The 16,445-nt window shown below is 37.0% G+C and overlaps 3 protein-coding genes across 4 annotated transcripts; 1 reads left to right on the top strand and 2 right to left on the bottom strand.

The window, feature by feature from the left end:
- Positions 1-381: 381 nt before the first annotated feature.
- On the bottom strand, positions 382-2,710 carry LOC112562628 (mediator of RNA polymerase II transcription subunit 31-like). 2 transcript variants are annotated; one of them, XM_025235986.1, is made up of 5 exons: positions 2,593-2,710; positions 1,990-2,022; positions 1,794-1,874; positions 1,122-1,218; positions 382-818 (listed from the first exon to the last, which is right to left on the bottom strand). In XM_025235986.1, the coding sequence occupies exons 1-5, from the start codon at positions 2,624-2,626 to the stop codon at positions 620-622; spliced, it is 444 nt and encodes a 147-aa protein (XP_025091771.1). In that variant the 5' UTR covers positions 2,627-2,710; the 3' UTR covers positions 382-619. The 2 variants fall into 2 exon arrangements, with proteins under 2 accessions (XP_025091771.1, XP_025091772.1); XM_025235987.1 differs by lacking the exon at positions 1,990-2,022 and having other exon boundaries at positions 2,593-2,657.
- Positions 2,711-2,737: 27 nt separating this feature from the next.
- On the top strand, positions 2,738-8,209 carry LOC112562625. Its single transcript, XM_025235983.1, has 8 exons — positions 2,738-3,342; positions 4,090-4,314; positions 4,727-4,818; positions 5,211-5,275; positions 5,804-5,918; positions 6,317-6,372; positions 6,570-6,700; positions 7,012-8,209. The coding sequence occupies exons 1-8, from the start codon at positions 3,181-3,183 to the stop codon at positions 7,315-7,317; spliced, it is 1,152 nt and encodes a 383-aa protein (XP_025091768.1). The 5' UTR covers positions 2,738-3,180; the 3' UTR covers positions 7,318-8,209.
- A 1,705-nt stretch (positions 8,210-9,914) lies between these two features.
- Positions 9,915-15,217, bottom strand: LOC112561392 (CD2 antigen cytoplasmic tail-binding protein 2-like). The gene is made up of 5 exons (XM_025233874.1): positions 15,160-15,217; positions 14,708-14,800; positions 11,570-11,691; positions 10,707-11,295; positions 9,915-10,435 (listed from the first exon to the last, which is right to left on the bottom strand). The coding sequence occupies exons 1-5, from the start codon at positions 15,215-15,217 to the stop codon at positions 10,197-10,199; spliced, it is 1,101 nt and encodes a 366-aa protein (XP_025089659.1). The 3' UTR covers positions 9,915-10,196.
- Between the last annotated feature and the right edge of the window lie 1,228 nt (positions 15,218-16,445).

The following is a 16,445-nucleotide window of genomic DNA, read 5'->3' as shown; positions in this document are numbered from 1 at the left end:
AGCGGCTGCCTTTAGTGAGGATTTGCTATTATCTCAGCCAAGCCGTTCTTTCTCTGTGACATCCGGTTGCAGGGCTGCTTGCTGTGATATAGCCTTAGTTGCTGGCTCAGCATAAAACACCACTACTCCCCCACCTCTAGTAACAAAGATTTAGAATGTCATTCATGACCCAGGGTTATTTCTTCATCCTTCATCTCCGTAGCACTTCTTGAACTGTTGAAAGTGGCGATTTTGATGTTTCCAAGGTGGCACATTTTGCATCTTCTGGGATATACAGTTAGTGTGCCTCCTTATTTGCATCATTATGTCCATCTTAAAATGAATCTTGCTTTTGGAGAACGCTTGCACACTCATAATGCAGAAATCAAACTACAAGACAAGACATTTTTGTTTGTGTATTTCATATTATTCCCATAACCAAGCAGATGGTACATGATCCAGAAACTTATAAACATAGTCTTTTATGTCATCTTGCCTATTTCAACTTTAACCCTAACTTTTGATGCATCATCCAATTTTCACTCAAACTCTCTTCTTCCCCTCTAATACAAACTGCACATTCTCAACATATCTATCACTCTCCCACACTTCCCACCCATTTCATATACACATGATGACGTTAGGAAGGTTTGCTAGTATGAACTGCTGCTGCCATCTTTTCTTGTTGCTCCTGGATAAGCTGCATGCGTCGACGGTGATAGTGTTGCCAGTGCAAGAGCTGCTGGTCATCAATGAACTTAGCACAAGGTCCACTAACTAGTTCTTTCCGAAAATGTTCATACTGCAGTAAATCCAGAAGATAAAGACACTGCGGATATCTGCATAATGAACAAACAACTTAAATGTTACCAAAATTTGTTGTGGACAACATTAGCTGGACACAGTTTTGTACTTTGTGTCCTCATTCTATCTTTAAGGAACTAAATATAACTGCTTATGCATTTCCAAAAGTGTGCTGTTGCTAATGAATATAATTTATGCTAGCCACAAAACAGCAAAATAGTATAATTTTTCTTGTAGTATGAAAACAGTTACAATTAGGTTGTTTATTAAAAGACAAAGAGATACTATTTACTCCCTAAAACAAAAACAATAAAACCATCACGCTAATGTTCACTCACTTCAGGTACTTGGCATATCTGGGTTCTTTCCAGTACAGAAGATATTTCAAGTAGTTTATGAAGTTTGGCTCTTTCAAATACCCTCTCTGTGCTAGGACTTCAGAACAAAAGTAAGAAACACTCTTTTTACAGAAATGTTTCACGATACATATATAAATGATACACGACACGAATAGATTATCATGCACACGTGGCCGCAAATTTTCAAAGACTTTTATCATCTTTGAGACCTAATTTGTCATTAACTCTACAGTTACAGGTCTTGTTTATTTGCAAAATAGACATAGTATGTGTTTACAATAATTGATACCAAGCCTTGGCCATTCTTCTGCATAGTATTTTATTTGAACACATAATAATAATAATAAATGCAAAATTTAAGTGCATACTCACACTCCTAAGAAGCAAGCTCTTAGCGTTTAAGAACAAAAAAGAAACATGGACAGCATAAGGACAGGAAAACAAATAGCATATGAGCTATAAAAGAATCAACACCCGTACTAAATGAAGAATAAAATCAAATACAGAAAACACAAAGAGGAACTAAATAACAAGAACTGAGATTAACATGATACTGCAAAACAAAGGCTGTGAAAAAAGACATTATGGGAAAGGTAATGTAAACAATGACTAACAAAGGAGACAATAAATTCAAGCAAATAGACTGCTCACAGTTCAGATAGTTTGGATTGGCCAGACACTGTACAAACTCTAGCTCCACCTGAAATCTCAGCTTCTGTTGCTCTTCAGTTTCTGGAGACAGATATAAAGACTAGCTTCTCAAAACCATTACATACCTTTTTGAAAACAGTTATAAATTCTTGTTAGAGAAGACTAACAAATAGAAAAAGTTCAAATCTATATCCACCATTGTCTTTGGATCCAACTGGCAATCTTGAACCTACAATTGAAAAAAAGTGATTGTAATGTAATGTGTAAACAAAGAAAATGCAATTTAACCAGAAATATTTTTTTTTAAATTATAAGGTGTAAAATAAAACTATAGGTACCCTTTGGGATGAAGTAGGAGCTACTAGTGAGTTATCATGATGGTAGTTCTTATGACATTGGCGTTTGCATTGTATGCCAAATATTAACAATAATCATTATCATATCAACAATCAATACATTCTAGATCATGCGTTCGTACGATATCTGTTCAGGATTACATTTTCCTAAACCACAAGAATAACACACCACCGACAGTGAATGGCATTAAAAGGAACATCAAAACTGATAACTAAAGAATTATATATCCTTACAGTTTTTTTAATTGCTATATACTGATGGGTTGGCATGCATTATTACTATTCCGTTTTTGAGCGAAAAATAAAGGGAACTTAGTATGAGTACTTGCCTCTAAAAACAGAAATCCGTTGTTGGCAAAAATAAATTTTGTGTGCCATTTATGGTGATGAAATCTACCAGCGTGATTTAAACTAAAATATACTCATAATAAATAAAGATTTACCTATTCCAGAAGACGAAGATAACTTGGACGCCATCTTTCCGAAGTTGTCTCGGTTACCCAGACCAAGGAAGTGTTTAGGTAGATTGCTGTCTGTCTGCCGAGACCAACGCTTAGGATCTTGCGAAGTGCTGTTAGTCTCGGCCAGCCTAAACAAAAGAATGTGACCATGTACGGGATATTAGCTCGTGATGCGAATAAACCAGAAGCTTTTTTGTATCAGGCCTCGTTTAAGTAGTTAATCTGAAATGTGAATAAACCAGAAGCTTTCTTGTCTCCTGCCTCGTTTTAGCAGTTAAATGGACAAAAAATCGTCTGTCAGCAGTCTAGGGATATTCGCGCCCAAACCTTTTATTTATAACCGAGCCGACTAAAGCATAGAAGAGCGTTTATCTAATTCTCTCGACCATGCTTATTTTGTGCATCGCATACTTGACTTTATAACAAATATTTTGTTAATTGACAGTACCCTTTCTTCATTTTATAACAATAAACATCTACACTTCAAGTGTAAGACGAGTCACAAATGTGACGCCGAAGGGGAAGAGCAATATCAGCATGCTTTAGTTTAGACAGTTTATATCGAACACCATGTGTATAGATCTGTGTCAGTGTTTTACAGAATTCATCCCGTACGTATTTCTGGTTCTTCTGCCGTTACTGGGCTCATTCAGTGGTACAGACGTTGTTCTGCGCTGCTCGTTGCTTCTGTGTGTTCACTCTGTTGTCGTGGAAATCACACCTAAGCTATGGGTAATAAGCTATCCCTTTTTATACCTCTCATTTTATTTGGTTATTTCAGAAAGATACTCAATACTTTTCTAAGTAATACAGAAAATATCTTTAGCTTTATTTGACGTTAGTTTATACTTAGCAACAAATTAAAGTAATCAGATAATCTAAAACAACAAATGTAGTGTTATATACGGGAATGTTTTATGATTTAAATGGCATTAAAATATTATATTTTAGTGTTAGGTAACAAAAAGGAATTAAGAGCTCGCAGTTTCACTGCTTAATCTTCAGAAGTAAGTATTGTGAATGCAGAGTGGAAGACTGCAGAAGTAATTTCATTACAGGCAAATCAAAATTATTGATGATATTGATATTGGTAAGCACAAGTTTTTTTACTGAATCATTGATTCCGAAGAAGAGATGGTCCAAAAAAAAATACTAACAGCATGTAGAGCAGGGTAATTTACTCATCTGTCTTAAGATAAAAGAGAACCAAAGAATTATATATAAGACAAGAAATAGGAAGCTATAGACACAAAAGTTATTACTAGTATTTAACTACTTATATACATCCTCTTTGCAATTACAAATCACAGTGTGGATACACACACACACACATATTACATGCACACATTCATTAACATCAATCAAAAACATGCCTGACCTGAATAACTAATAACAGGAGTCATGTACTATTCACTCTTTCAGGCAAGAGTAAAATAACTGGTCTTCATTTTTAAGCTTAGTTTTATCTTGTTTTCACAGCGACCTTTAAAGCCTCTGCTACACTTGCTGGTATTTTGGGTGCTGGCTTCTCTACCACTCATCTGGGTGCCTCAGGTGCTAGTGTGGTGCTACAAACATCTGGTCTGGCTTGCAGAGCCCTTATTTCTGGTGGCAGAGGGTATTCTGGCCCAGAATCTTGTTATGCGATGTGGTCAACTTGCACGAGAAAAAATTACAAAGAAGAACAATCCTGAGATTTGGAGGGTATTTTTTCTGTGAAATAATCTTGCATCATACTGTTTTTAATTGATCTTATTGCAGTTCGTTGTATTTGATATAAGCACTTTCCCATTACAAGATGTTTTGGCCACATATATATTTACACTCACATACTTGCTTGTACACCCATGCATATATACAAAAACCACTTCACTGTGTTAGAACATGAACAAAACTATTATTTAGAAGAATGTGCATATTTGTCTTTGTAGGGAATTAGCTACTTTTTCCCCATATTCCTTTATTTTTGCATCATGCACTTGTTTTTATTTTGTACTTTGAAATACTTGTTTATCAGTAGAGAACTTGTTACACAGCACATGACACAATGACCAAATAAAAGAGACTTTCTTCATGTATGTGTGTGATGTCTTACATCCAGCTGTATTTCTTGCAGGCATTGATAGCAATTTTTTCTGCTCTTTGCTATGTTTGTTCTGCTGCTTGGTTTTGGGAGCTGTACCTTGCAGGAACTTCCTTACAGATTGGGTGAGCATACATCCATATGCCCTTATATTATTATTGATGTGGAAAATTAAATGAAATGAGCTGCTTTCTTCTGCATTTTGATCATTTGAATGAAACGTATGACATAATATTTCCTTGTGTTAGCACCAAATTTAGTTGTCCTTTTAAAAAAATTGTGACAGAGAGGGTGGAGGGTAGGTTTGTAAAGGGAGATAAAATAATATTATTATGCCTGTTTGGATGTGAAATTATTCCCTTCCTTAGGCTTACAAAACATTTTATATTTTGAAATTCGTTTGTGAAAGTACACTTGATGTGCATGAGAGGCATGTGATGTCATTGAAAGTGTTAGTTCATGGGCCATTTCTGCTGCCGATGCCTTTCTACCTTCAGTTTGCTCTAATTCTTTGCAGTTGTCTTTTTTTTGTGCTGCTGATGATCGTCAGTGTCCATAATATGTTGTGGATGGCTCGTCTAGGTAAAGTTTCATCCCCTCAAAACCCAGTTACAAGTATGAAGTGCAAATACAAATTGAAACAGCCCACTGTGCAGTTAAATACATGAAAGCTAATTTTTTTATCGTGTAAAAGAATTTAAAGTTATGCACCATATCACTCAAAGGTCATGGTATGTATACATTTTTTATAGAAGACAGCATAATAAAATATCATGACCTATATAAATTTATATACAGTACAACTTATGGCAACGCAGTTAAATTAAAGAAGACAAAAAAATAAAGAAAAACCAGATAATGCAGTTAAAATCTGCAGAAATGGAACTCCTTGTTGCAGAAACTAGTAAAGTGGAATGTAGTGACTAGTACTTTAAGACCTAGTATGGGGTAAATACAGCTTTTAAAAAAAATCTGTTGAGCTTCATAAAACAGCTAGGGGGAAAGAACTGAGCACATAAAGTTGTATCTTATTCTTAATAAGACTTGTCCATACCATTAGATGCTGTGATGATACATATTTTTTCTCTTTTTATTTTTGAAAATATGCAGATGTAGTAAGTGATGCTGCATTCTGCACTGTTTGCCTGGTGGCTTCACTTGGAGCAATGTTTATGGAGACAAAAATTATCTCTTCTCCCTTCCAAATCCCATGGCAGTGGCGACTGTAAGTAAAAGTAATCTAGAATACTTTTGACATTAATATTTATGAGTGATCTGCTGGGTTCAGGTCAGATACTGTCATAAAAGCAAGAAATAGTGTTCACCAACATCAGATGGCTCATTATATCAGCTTGCTTGTTTTCTGTTTGTTTGTTTTTTTTTGCTGTTGTATTTAACAGACCTTAGAGATAATCAGTTATCTACTGATAGGCATTATCTCTACCATGAAAAGCAAGCTCAGAATTTGTGTTCACCCTAACTACCATACACAAATAAGAGATGATTTATATGATGCTGTTGTTTGGAAACAATTCACTTCAGAAATGAGAAATTTTACGAATTTACTTTTAAAAGGTTTTTAAATACATGGACACTTTTTATTTGTATTTTTAAAATTGGCAGTGAGCCATCAAGCAGCATCCTGGAGATACTATCATCCATTCTGACAACATCCACAGGTTAACGGTTGCCTCTATCAGTCTTTTTAATGTCAGACTAGTATGTAATCTTGTTACTTACATCCTGCAATAAAAAGTCGAAGTAAAATGCTCAATACTCATGTTGCATTTTAAATTGTTTAGAAGGTTGCATTATATGGTCAGCAGAATTTTAGCTTGCTACAAGCTATCAAGTTATTGTTTTTGATAATATACAGATGAAGGAAACCATGCACTGAAGTTCTTGAAGGGTATCATCACACCATTCTTCATGCTGACCTTAGTCCTCCGACTGTACAGCATCATTTTCATCTTTGCAAAGTTAACCAATAATTTTAGTGAAAAACTGGTAAGCATGGTATCGATAACTACATGGAGGTTGAGCATTAATGATTGTCTTCTTACAGTAAACCTCAGGTGTATACTTCAACTCTGCTGTTGTTGTGTTTGATCGTTTGTTTTCCATTTTGCCATATAGGTACTTTTTGCTGCTGTTGCGTGTGATAATTTGTTTCCCATTTTGCCACATAAATACTTCTAGCTGATATTTTTAAGACTTTATATTTTGTAACCCTATGTTGTTTCATGTTTGCAAGATTATTTTAATGTCATTAGTACATCACAAAGGAGGAATTCTGATTCTCTCATGTTTTTTCCCAGGAAATTCAGGAAATTACAGAAACAAACAAAGAAAAAATTATGGATGCCATCACTTCTTGGCATACCCCCTTGACGATGAAAGTGTCCATCATCTTTATATTAACTCAGCTGATTACGACATACTTGAGCATGTCCAGTGGACAATTTCTGGCCTTTGTATCAGGAGCATCACCAGTCAAAATGTCATACTGGCCTAGAGAAATACTTCTAGGTCGTATGCTGCAGATTGTTAGTATTGCAGTATTTTATATGTGGCGCCTTTGCCGGTCAGAAGATTGGAAGTGGATCAAATGGTTGACTCCATGAGAAGATTTTGCACTTTTGACTTACTCTCCTGTATTTTATAAAAGGATACATAATAGCTGAATTTCACCACTGCATGAGTATCATTTCTAAAGACAATTACTATTAAATGTAAAAGTACACACCAAAAGAAAGAATTGGAGAGCAATCAAGAAACAAAGGCACATGTATTTACTCTGTATCCACGTAATACTTTGTTTGAATGTCTTTGCTTAAGGTTTAAGAAAGAGTGCTGTAATCTTTTCTCTTTTAGTTTATTCCACATGTAAAATTGTTTTTCTTGTAGTATTTTACATTCTGCATCACACCATCAATAACTGCTTAAGGACATATTTTGTACATTGAAAGTGCTGTTTCTCATTGGAGAGGTGAAGCATAAGTGTTTCATAGTATTTTAAAGTTTTACATTACTTTTTTTATCACCCAGTACTGAAACACTTTTTCTTCTGTTAATATGGTTTTAATGTTCAAAAACTGGTTGACATCCAGCTTTACATGTCAAGTATTTTTGAAGACATTTTATTTACTTTTAAGCAATTTTCTGTATATCTGTTAAATGGCTGGCAGCATTATTTATAAGATATATTTATACAAGTTAGATATGAATTGACTTTATTATTTGGAGTAATTGGGTAGACAAGTAAATAGATCATTGATTCTTTTATACTTTTGTACACAAACAAGTGAATGTATTGTGATTTTTGAACAAATGATCAACTTAGTTATCACCACCAGCAAAAAAAGTTTTAGTTGCAAGTTTATTTTTCAGATTCTGTAAAGTTTCAGTTAGAAGATAAAAATGTAATGGACTGCTTAATGCACAGATACATTTGAATGCTTACAAAAAAAAAAAAAAAAAGCACTCAAACATCCAAACTGTATAAGTCTCTTATCACATAATCCCATACAAAGAATTGAAACAGCGCTTGACAATGTGATGAATGCAAATGTCTTATGGGCTTCCCCATAACCATCAAGGGAAATCCCCAGAAGTAAATTACACACAAGGCCAAAACATTAATTTGAGCTGTGGCTGATTAACAGACTGAATCAAGATAACACAATTTCCCCTGGGACTACATGCTTGTACCAATTACAGATTGTCCTAAATGTAAACAAGTCTGCAAATGTCACTAAGCCATGCGGCAGAATATTTCATCAACCATAATTCCTTTCACTTGCATGTGCAGATCATGCCATTTCTGCAGGAGTTCACATACCAAAGTAGATGTTTTGCTGATAAAGGTTAGGGGCTCGTGAGCAACTGGTCCAATGCTGGGAAACTTTTTCGTGTGCTGTGTCTAGGTCATGGACCATGATACCTTCTACTTCGTACCTCCCGTGATAAATTCTGACACGCTGGTTGGACAGATTTTTTTTTTTTCTTTTTCTGCCAGCTTTGACTTTCCACTTGAAAGCACTAACCATGGAGCCTTCCCATATTTCAAGCATTCTACAATTCTTAAACTGTCCACATCATTCGAAACTCAGCACCTGATTTATGTGGGGGTTAAAATCATGATGGTCTAGCACTAGCAAACATTTTAAATATACAGTCTATATTTTTAGCACCTACCACCTCATACACAATCTACTAGCCAATCTATTATTTATCTTAACACAAAATGTAAACTAAGCATTCAAAGTTTTTTTCCCCTTCAAATAGCAATCAAGTAGGAAATATTAAAATTTTTTTTTTCAGAAAAATATGAGAATAGGCTCTATTAAGACACCATAATTTTCATGGTCCCGATTGCCTAAAAAAAAACCCAAAAAACAAAACAGCAAAGTTTCTGGCACCACTGTTTAATGTATTAAGATAACATGCTGATGACTGCTATGGGACTGTTTGTATTAACTTAAGCAGTGACATAACAGGATTCCTGCAATCAGTCACTGTGTGAAATGAAACGGTCCAAATCCCTAACCGAAAGCCAGAGATTTAAAGGCGGTTCCCACAGAAAAATCCAAATAGAACACACTACTCTTTCTCCACCCCACACTCCCTCACAAGTTAACAAACCACCTCAAATGTCTCTTCATCCTTCCTCTATCATTCAGCTTCTCTCGACAGATATCGCTGCTAGTCCTAACATCAATAGGAGAAATAAAAAATCCACTGTGAAAGAAAAGTTAGTGACCTGTTATACAGACAGTCCAGGGCTTCTGCTAAGGCTTAATTCTTTGGGGTCCCAGGGACCCCTTCTCCAGATTTTTAAGGGGTCCCAGGCTAACTCTAAGGGGTCCCTTTACAATGTGGAAAAATGAAAATCAATAAATCAACATACTTTGTTCAACAGCCTTTCAGGCACACAAAGCACTGTAATGTCTAGTCAGAAACGGCGAGATTTCTGTGCCATGAAGTCTGTGCAAGCATCTGTGATGAGCTTATGCTCACTGTGCTTGGAGTGCTCACTTTCTTTCCGTTTCTGAGACGAAGATTTTAGCCATGCTGTCAACGACATCTTGGAAATAGGTTAATGGAACTCTTCCCTGTAAGGGGAAAAAAAAAAACCTCAAAGCAAGGGAAGTAACTCTCACCTTGTAGCAGACGACACCAATAGATTGGGCTACGATGTCAGACACTACACTTACCCAATTTTGTATCTGTTCTTCGCCCAAATTTGAAGGGTTCGCCTGGGACCCCATTGACGAAAATTGAAGGGGTCCTCCGAACTTTTAATGTGTACTGTACACAATTTTTTGAGTAAGCAGAAGCCCTGACAGTCTACATCAAAATTTGGAGATGACATACTTCCTCCTCAGAAGTACCTCCAAAGCTTTGGATTGGTGATTTTTGTTTTTTTACGTCAGAACATGTGACATTAACTAAAATCACTGAAATAATTTGTCTGCATACAAGCTGTGTACTCGAAAGATAATCAGAGGTACAAATCAAACTCAATTCTAGCCAAAGAATAAAACTGGCTGCCTGAGCCCGCTCGTCGACAAAATGCACCGCTCGTGAACTTGCCCTCTTCCTGCCACATTACCATCTGTGATGTGGAATAAGGCCCAAACAATTCAGCTGTTTCTGTGTTTTTTAACTTGTACTCCCATCTCACTTCATCTGCATCTTTATTCTCATCACCAGAATCTTGCAAGGAGTCTGAACACGCTCCTGCAAACATTGCAAAGCAAAAGTGCAACAGCTATCAAGTATCACAGTGATCAAGTTGCTGCTTAAAGCACAGGACATAATTTTAATATTTACAAACAGAAAGATTAAAGTAAAACGATATCCCCACATAAGTACAAATTCTATAAACATTACTACTCTTAACCCATAGCCTAAAAAAAGTATAAATGGATAAAATCAAAGGGAAATTGTTACACGTGTTCCTTTGGTGTAATGCACTTTGATTTAAGCATGTACTGTAAGCTTGACTCACCTTTTTGCTCTTCCTCTGGTTCTTTTTCTTCGTTACCCACAGAATTTTTCCCTGAAAGTTTCTCAGCTTCTTGCTTATCAAAGTTTTCACCAAACATGTCAAGTGCATCATCGTCGCTGATTTTCCTCGGGACTTTAATGGAAACTTTCCCTTTTGACTCCTGTTCTTGCTTCAACATATGGGCCACCTTTTCCCGTGTTGCCTCATAAATCTCCATCATGCCATCCTGCACCAAAGTGTCTGCCATTTCCGTTAACCGCAGCATTGTCTGTTGGTCTTCTTCCTCTTTTGCTGTTTCCCCTGCCTCCTTCTCTGCTGCTGACATTTTCTGTCGCTTTGCCTTCCAGCGTTGAGCTGTGCTAAGAGGTTTGCCTTTGCTTTTGGACAATCGGCGCAATGCTTTAGCAACACTTTCCTGGGGTTTAAGTATCTCAAGCATCTGACTGAAAATGGCAACCTTGTCCACAGGTGGTAGCTCCTCCTTACTGTCTTCTTCTGCAGCAGCAGCACGTTGCTGAGCCTTGATGCGCTCAGATTCTTTGACACGGACCCAGTCTATATTGTCAATCCAACTGTCTTTCACCACATTCTGAAAAAATTATAAAAATAAGAAAAGGCTTTGTCATATTTATATTTTCAAGATTTCATAAAATTCTGGTACTTTTATTTTTCTCTCTTTCCATAATTACTTTGTGAACTAGAAATTGTTATAATTATATTACAAAAACCACTCCTATCAGACTTAAATAAAGTGAAGCTTTTACATAGCATAATCTTTTAAGCACTCTGGTTTGATTTAACAACAAATATAATGCCTTTTTTTAATAAGTGTGATATGCACAACCAGTAATACTGCATTTTACTTTGCTTTTGTCAAAGATGAAAGTTCCATCTTTGTCAAAGTGCCCCTCTTCCAGCTCTTCCCTCATGTTGAATGGAGTAATCTGTATGTCCTCGTCAAAGTCTATTGTCTTTTCCTCTTGGCCTATAAAAAAAAGATATTAATTTATCAATTTTTAATTTATTATTAGTTGCCATCCTAATTTGTAACTTCTTTCAAGACATATTTCACAAGTCTTTTGCCACATTTCTTTTTGGTGTTTAAGATATTTTAAATAATAAAATGTACTATTTATGATCCTTCAACTTACAGAAGGTACAAACCTTGAGACCCAATGCATTTCCATGATTATGTTTCATTGTGACAGTCTTGACATTTTACTTTTACTATATATTACTTAATTGCTTGACTGTATCTTTAATAATAATAAAATTTGTAAAGCGCATGCACAATCCTAAGAAGTATGCTCATAGCACCTAAGAAAAAGAACAAGACATGGACAGCATATGAGGGACAGAAAAAGAAAATATCAAACAAAGCTTCCTGCACAGGTCCAGGTACCGACTCTCTCCCTCGATCCTCCTCCTTGGAAAGACAGAACAGGGAACATCACCATCTGCACCACAGTTCCTCACCTCACAACAAAGGATGAGCATAGCGATGTGAGCAAGAGAGCCCTGACGCTAGCCATGCTAGAAGAAAGGTACCCCCAGGAATCATGGATAAGGGCCTACACAGATGGGTCAGCCACAGACGCTATCCAGAGGGGAGGGGCCGGCGTGTACATCCAGTTCCCAAATGGACAGTGGCAGGCAGCAGCAATACCAACTGGCCTCCACTGTACAAACTATAGAGCAGAAGTAGAAGCCCTGGTCCACGCAGCAAACATCATCAGCAGCAGAGCAGACCATGACAGCCAGATCGTCTTCCTGACCGATGCTCTGTCGGTGCTGCAGGCAGTCAACAACAACAAACTGCCAGACCTGGAAGCCGTGCTGTTAAACATCAAGTGCCTCAGAACAGTTCTACAGTGGATTCCATCACACTGCGGGATAGATGGGAATGAGGAAGCTGACAGGATGGCTAAGTTGGGTGCAGAGGACGAGCAAGAAGACAATGCAGTCAACATGTCAGAGATGAAAACCATCATTAAGTCTCTGTACAGGCCACAGCAACCACGGGACAGTTACCATCAGCTGTCCAGACCGGACCAGGTCGCTATCTTCCGCCTCAGGACCGGGCACAACAAGCTACTTCACCACCTACACAGGAAGTTACACCTCGTGCCGTCCCCGAGATGCCCATGTCGAGAAGCAGACCAGACTGTAGAACACATCCTACAGGAGTGTAGGAACCTCCGTACCCTGAGGGAAGAGACGTGGCCACAGTCGGAGACCCTGCAAAACAAGCTGTACGGGCCAGTGGAGACTCTACAGAAGACCACCAGTTTCATCTCAAGAGCTGGTCTCCAAGTGTGATCAGGCGAACGACAAAAAAAAATAAACAACAGTACTAATGATGAGTAAAGTAAAGAAGATGCAAAGAGGAAGCAAATAAGAAGAACTAAGAGTATCATAATATTACAAGAAGACAGCGAGCAGGGAAGGGTGTGAAAAAGGACTAGCATTGTGGGAAAGTGTGTTAGGAGTAATGTTTATGGAAGAGGTGTGTTTTTAGTGCATGTTTAAAGGATGCAATTCTGGATAGAGAAAAGGAGAGAGTTCCATTGTTTTGATGCACAATAACTAAAAATCCTGTGGCCATATGTTGTTGTCGTTCTGGTGACAGGAAGAGTAAGGAGATGATCATCTGACAAGAAGCGGCGTTGTCTAGCTGGGACATAAGGAAAGAGAAGTTCAAAGAAATCATCAGAGCAGGAGCCAGCAAAAAATAAATAAATAAAACACAGCAAGAGCAGATTGTACTGGATGCAAGAACGGATGGGTAGCCAGTGCAGAAAACGAAGGAGGGGTGGCATGGTTTTATTTGTGAGCTCTAAGCACCAAGCGTGCAGAAGAGTTCTGTACTTTCTGGAATTCGTGAAGAAGGTATTAATGGCAGCCAGTAAGCAAAGTTGTAGTAATCAAGTCTGGGTAGAACAAACGCACAGACAAGAGTGTTGTGAGTGCATACAGAGAGAATGTAATGGATGGAGCTGATCTTGCGTAGCTCATAATAGACTAGCAGACAGCTATAAGTTGTCTATAATAATAGCCAAACTGACAAACAGCTGTAACTTTTTTTGCAGGGTCAAGTCTGCAGTGACAATAATTCCCCAATTCCCAATGGAGAATGCAAAAAATGATGAATGCTTCGCCCACCTTTATATGATTTGATGGACAAACGAGTGTACATGGATTTTTTCTTCTTGTATTATCATCGTTGAGTTAAAGTTTGTTTTTTTTGTTAGCATCCAATCTTTGACATTGTTAATACATGCTTCTATGGTGCTGGTAGCAGAGTGAGACTCAGCTGGTGGAGTGGAGCAGTCCAGTTGTGTGTCATCAGCATATAATTGATGAGAAACCTTGAGACTGGATGAAAGTGGTTTCATATACAGAATGAACATAACTGGGTCAAGTACTGAGCCTTTGGGGGCACCAAACAGAAAGTGGAGCAGGGCAAAATGTTGACCATCAGTGAACACAGTCTGCATCACTGTTATCAGTGAGATAGGAGTTGAACCACATTTAGTGCAGGTCCAGAAATCCTGTAGGGGTATGTAGTCCATGAAAGAGCAGAGAGTGATCCATAGTGTCAAATGCAGGAAAGAGATCCATTAGAGAAGCAGAAAATATCACCCCTGAGGCAGATAATATGTCGGTGGTCACTTTAATTTAAAGTAGTGGGATGAGCTGGTGCTCTTGTAAGTAGGCCCAGAGCTGTGTCATCCAGTCTCACAATGTTTCTCTGGACTTCTTAATAAGTGCTTCATCAGGGCACTTTTTAAACAAAGATGGGAAAACAACTGATCACAAGCTAACATTTACAATGATTTGTGATGACAGGAAGTATAATATCTAAACACTCAAGAGGAATCAAGCATATCTCAGTACTAAATATGATTGAGCTCAGTTTTTTTAAATCAATACCTAATTAGTATAATTCTAAAGTTACTAGGAGAAAAGCTGCATGCTTCGCATTTGGTTACTCAAAATACCTTCAATGTCATCTTCTTTCAGAATATCGTATTTATCACCATCATCGTCCTCCTCGTCGCTGTCTAGGGTGTGCTTTCCCTTTTTCAATCGGCCTCGTTAGACACGTCGTCATTCTCAAACTCCTCTATAAGATCCTTTTCACTAAATGTGACCTTCCTGTCTGACATAATGATATTTTAACAGGAGTACAGAATGTGCTAGATCCCTTTTTAAATGCGTCGCTCGTTCTTTTGACAACAGGAAGTGGATAATCCAGACTATTTATAAGAATGAGCGAAATAAAGAAACCATTAGATCAACCTTGTTAAAGTTTATAATGCTGAGAAATAAAACGCTAAAGATTTTAAATAACTGTCAACAGTAACAGCCGCACTTAAATGGTGAAAATAACACGCGTCTTTTTGAAGCACATGTGTAGTATTGCTGGCAATCGATAACCCCAGATACAAACCGTTTGATAATTCATCCACGATGGCAGGCACGTTCGCGACAGGTATTTTACAGTCCATACTTATTCCTCTCCAATAACTTTTCGGTGTAGCTTATGTAAGAAGGAAGAATATTCTTATTTGTTTTATTTCATCTAACTTCGTTTGCTCATTTTACTTTACTATGAAAAAATTTTTTCTTTATTTCGTACTGTGCACTCCAAGCAGGATTTGTTGACTTACTGACAGCACCCCAAAATAAATAGCCTAGAAGACAAAGTGCTCCGAAAGTCTCGCTTATATACAGGATTAGTTCAATAGTTTTAACATTTATTGTCATGCCAATTTTTTGGCGAGACTGATTCTGGTCTATCATTATGTGCTGTTTGTGATTAAGTTGTATCCGTTCAGAGAATAACCTTGTTCCCCAATGACATGATTACCAATCATTAATTTAGATATGGCAGAAAGTAATGCTTTGCTTCAAAGATCAGAGTAACTCGTTTATTATGAACAATGTCTTATATAATTAAAACCGCGTGCTCCTAAGATGAAAAAACTCAATTCATCACCGTGCTCATAGAACTATAAACCTATGCATGAAGTTTAGAACCATATAAAAAGTTCTCTTTGAACATGACACGCATTGTTGTCATTTGTCTTGGCTGATTAAGAATGACTTCCTTTTAAAAGAAATTATTTATTCATTGTACTTGGAATCTTCAAACCTGCGAGTCATGCCAATTTAACGGTCTGTTCTTGTCACTGGCAATTGTCATTTTGTAACATTAATCTTGATTTGGATAAAAATAAAATCCTGTCCTGTAAATCTATCAACTCAGAAGGAGTTTTGACAGTGGTAAAGTGTATGTCATTTATAATATTGAATGCATATTCGCATAGGACTCTTGCTTTATGCTAGGGCAAATATTTCTGGCTAATATAGTCAAACACATATTTAGGGAACAGATCAAGATATCCCAAACTGTGAAGAGTTAATCTCAGTCGACATTGTGAAGTCGTGTACTTTTGGAAATTATAATATACAAACATTACATACAATTTGTCGCAAATACATCCAGATTAGGCATAGCTACATAACCATACACATTTATACTATAAGTCCACCTGCATAAATTATCAATGACATAGTGTATTTAGTTACATATATTCATATAGTACATACATAACATAAATATATATATATATATAATGCATCTATGCCCTATTCTTATGACATCTAATAGCCGTTCTATATCCGCCAACTTGATTACTGTCAGTTGATTATTTTTGGTCAGGTTTGTCTCGG

This window comes from Pomacea canaliculata, linkage group LG4 (assembly GCF_003073045.1).
Source record: "Pomacea canaliculata isolate SZHN2017 linkage group LG4, ASM307304v1, whole genome shotgun sequence".
Classification (NCBI taxonomy): Eukaryota; Metazoa; Mollusca; class Gastropoda; order Architaenioglossa; family Ampullariidae; genus Pomacea; species Pomacea canaliculata.
Note: the sequence above shows the minus strand (reverse complement) of the source record. Positions and strands in the feature narration are given on the sequence as shown.

Coding starts and splice junctions, on each gene's coding strand:
- LOC112562628 (XM_025235986.1), bottom strand. CDS start 2,626: ATGGCGTCCAAGTTATCTTCGTCTTCTGGAATAG. Junction 1,875..1,989: donor AGTTGGATCCAAAGACAATG/GTGGATATAGAT, acceptor ATCTGTCTCCAG/AAACTGAAGAGCAACAGAAG. Junction 1,219..1,793: donor CAATCCAAACTATCTGAACT/GTGAGCAGTCTA, acceptor TTTGTTCTGAAG/TCCTAGCACAGAGAGGGTAT.
- LOC112561392 (XM_025233874.1), bottom strand. CDS start 15,217: ATGGACTGTAAAATACCTGTCGCGAACGTGCCTGCCATCGTGGATGAA. Junction 14,801..15,159: donor CGTGGATGAATTATCAAACG/GTTTGTATCTGG, acceptor GTGTCTAACGAG/GCCGATTGAAAAAGGGAAAG. Junction 11,296..11,569: donor TCATCTTTGACAAAAGCAAA/GTAAAATGCAGT, acceptor TAATTTTTTCAG/AATGTGGTGAAAGACAGTTG.
- LOC112562625 (XM_025235983.1), top strand. CDS start 3,181: ATGTGTATAGATCTGTGTCAGTGTTTTACAGAATTCATCCCGTACGTA. Junction 4,315..4,726: donor ACAATCCTGAGATTTGGAGG/GTATTTTTTCTG, acceptor TATTTCTTGCAG/GCATTGATAGCAATTTTTTC. Junction 5,919..6,316: donor ATCCCATGGCAGTGGCGACT/GTAAGTAAAAGT, acceptor TAAAATTGGCAG/TGAGCCATCAAGCAGCATCC.